At 63.0% G+C, this 1,897-nt stretch overlaps 2 protein-coding genes across 2 annotated transcripts in view; one reads left to right on the top strand and one right to left on the bottom strand.

The window, feature by feature from the left end:
- The window catches only part of LOC125487743, a 7,550-nt gene extending 6,777 nt beyond the window's left edge, over nt 1–773 (bottom strand). Inside the window, exon 1 of the mRNA XM_048619934.1 lies at nt 48–773. Within this exon, the coding sequence (XP_048475891.1) occupies nt 48–625 (578 nt within the window). The 5' untranslated portion in view covers nt 626–773. The remainder of the gene's footprint in view (nt 1–47) is intronic.
- A 307-nt stretch (nt 774–1,080) lies between these two features.
- Nucleotides 1,081–1,897, top strand: part of LOC109924992 (protein SET-like) — a 5,548-nt gene continuing 4,731 nt past the window's right edge. The window contains exon 1 of the mRNA XM_048619839.1: nt 1,081–1,745. Within this exon, the coding sequence (XP_048475796.1) occupies nt 1,389–1,745 (357 nt within the window). The 5' untranslated portion in view covers nt 1,081–1,388. The remainder of the gene's footprint in view (nt 1,746–1,897) is intronic.

The following is a 1,897-nucleotide window of genomic DNA, read 5'->3' as shown; positions in this document are numbered from 1 at the left end:
GGAGACGGGAACCGCGCACGGTGCTCCAAGTGTGGGTCTGACCGAGGGACAGGGAGACGGGAACCGTGTGCGGCGCTCCCAGTGTGGGTCTGACCGAGGGACAGGGAGATGGGAACCCATGCACGGTGCTCCGAGTGTGGGTCTGACCGAGGGATAGGGAGACGGGAACCATGCGCGGCGGTCCCAGTGTGGGTCTGACTGAGGGATAGGGAGACGGGGCCAGGACATGGTGCTCTATGAGTGTGGGTGTGTTTGATAGTGAATGGCTCCCTGTTGAAAGTAAAAGGGCCACTTCCAACTCTGGGAGCTGGAGTGCTGCCCAACTTCCGGTCTGTAGGATCAAGCTGACCCTTGACCCTGTGGCCACACTTTGGAAGCTTAAGATAAACTCAGGGTGAGGTCTATTTAAACCCTTCGGAGATTCTGGGGAGGATTGCTCCCGCCTCAGGGAAGAGGAAATGTGTTTGTTTTTAAAAGTAATTTTAACTGTCACTTCCTCCCGCCTGTTACCGCCAACACCTTGGCCATTCAGGAGAGCGCTTGTAAACGGTGTGAGTGACCTCAATGAGACGGCGCCGCCGATTGTAGGGAAGGTGGCAGCCGGCGAGCCAATGGAAGCTCCCATTTTACGAGTCGCGGGCTGCTCGGATGGAAGGCCGCCGCTGATTGGCAGAGGCGGTAGAGGCCCCCCCCACCCAACACGACTCCGCGTCCTCACGTGCCGCCCGGCCAATGTGGACGCCCCTCATTTTACGTGTCGACCGCCGATTGGAGGGGAGCGGCAGTGGGGGGGGGGGGGGGGGGGGGGGGGGGGGGGGGGAGCAGGCACAGGAAGTGACCGCAACACGATTGGCCGTCAGGTGGGCGTGGGGAGCCGAACCAATGGCAGCGCCCGTACACCACGGTGGGCGGGTGGGAGGCGGTGATTGGAGAAGGGGGCGGGCGGACGGCCGCCCATAGGCGGAGGGCCAGCGGAGCGGGCGAACGCCGGGACCAATCGAGAGCCGCCGTCCGGCCGCCGATGGCCTCCGATTGGAGGAGCGGGGGGGACCAACGGGAGCCGCGTTTACTGGCGGGTGCCGATCGAAGGGAGGGAGAGAGAGAGAGAGGGAGAGATGGGGGAGGGGTTTTAAAAAAAACATTTCGATTAAAAAAACCGTTGAAGGGGGAAAAAAAGAAACAAAACCGCTGAGGTGGTGGGGGAAAAACAAAGAAGTCGACAAAGAATGAATAAATAAATCGGGCGACGGATCGAGGAAAGCCAAAAAAAAACAGGGCGCCGCGTCGAAAGTTCGAGAAGGAGCGTCGTTTCCGTTGAAAGTTTTTTTTTTAAAAAAATACAACGGGCGCGGGTTTCGGTTTAACTGGAAAAGAGGAAACTCACGGCGATGAGCGGCGGCGGCGGCCCCGGGGCCAAGTTGCCGCGTCTTGAGGCGCCGGAGCGCGGAGACGAACCGACGGCGGCGGCGGCGGCGTTGGGCGCCAAGCCGACGGTGGTGGTGGTGGCGGCGGCCGCGGCGGCGTCCGCGCATGCGCCGCCCGTCGCCCGGGCGACCCCGGCCGCCGGGGAGACGCAGCGCGCGCTGGAGGCGGTGGACGCGTGCCAGCGCGAGCTCGAGGCGCTGAGCGAGCGCGCGGGCGAGGAGATCCTGCGGGTCGAGCGCAAGTACGGCGAGCTGCGGCGGCCGCACTTCGAGCGCCGCAACCGGCTCATCGAGGACATCCCCGGCTTCTGGGTCACAGCCGTATCCTTTTTGCCCTGCTTGGCGTTCGTGCGACGGCACCCTCTCGGTGCTGCCGACCTGGTATTGCAAGGATAGTTGCAGCCCTCCCGGCGTTGCGGTCCTTGCATTGCAAGGATAGTTGCAGCCCTCCCGGCGTTGCGGTCCTTGCATTG

This window comes from Rhincodon typus, chromosome 44 (assembly GCF_021869965.1).
Source record: "Rhincodon typus isolate 14 chromosome 44, sRhiTyp1.1, whole genome shotgun sequence".
Classification (NCBI taxonomy): domain Eukaryota; kingdom Metazoa; phylum Chordata; class Chondrichthyes; order Orectolobiformes; family Rhincodontidae; genus Rhincodon; species Rhincodon typus.
Note: the sequence above shows the minus strand (reverse complement) of the source record. Positions and strands in the feature narration are given on the sequence as shown.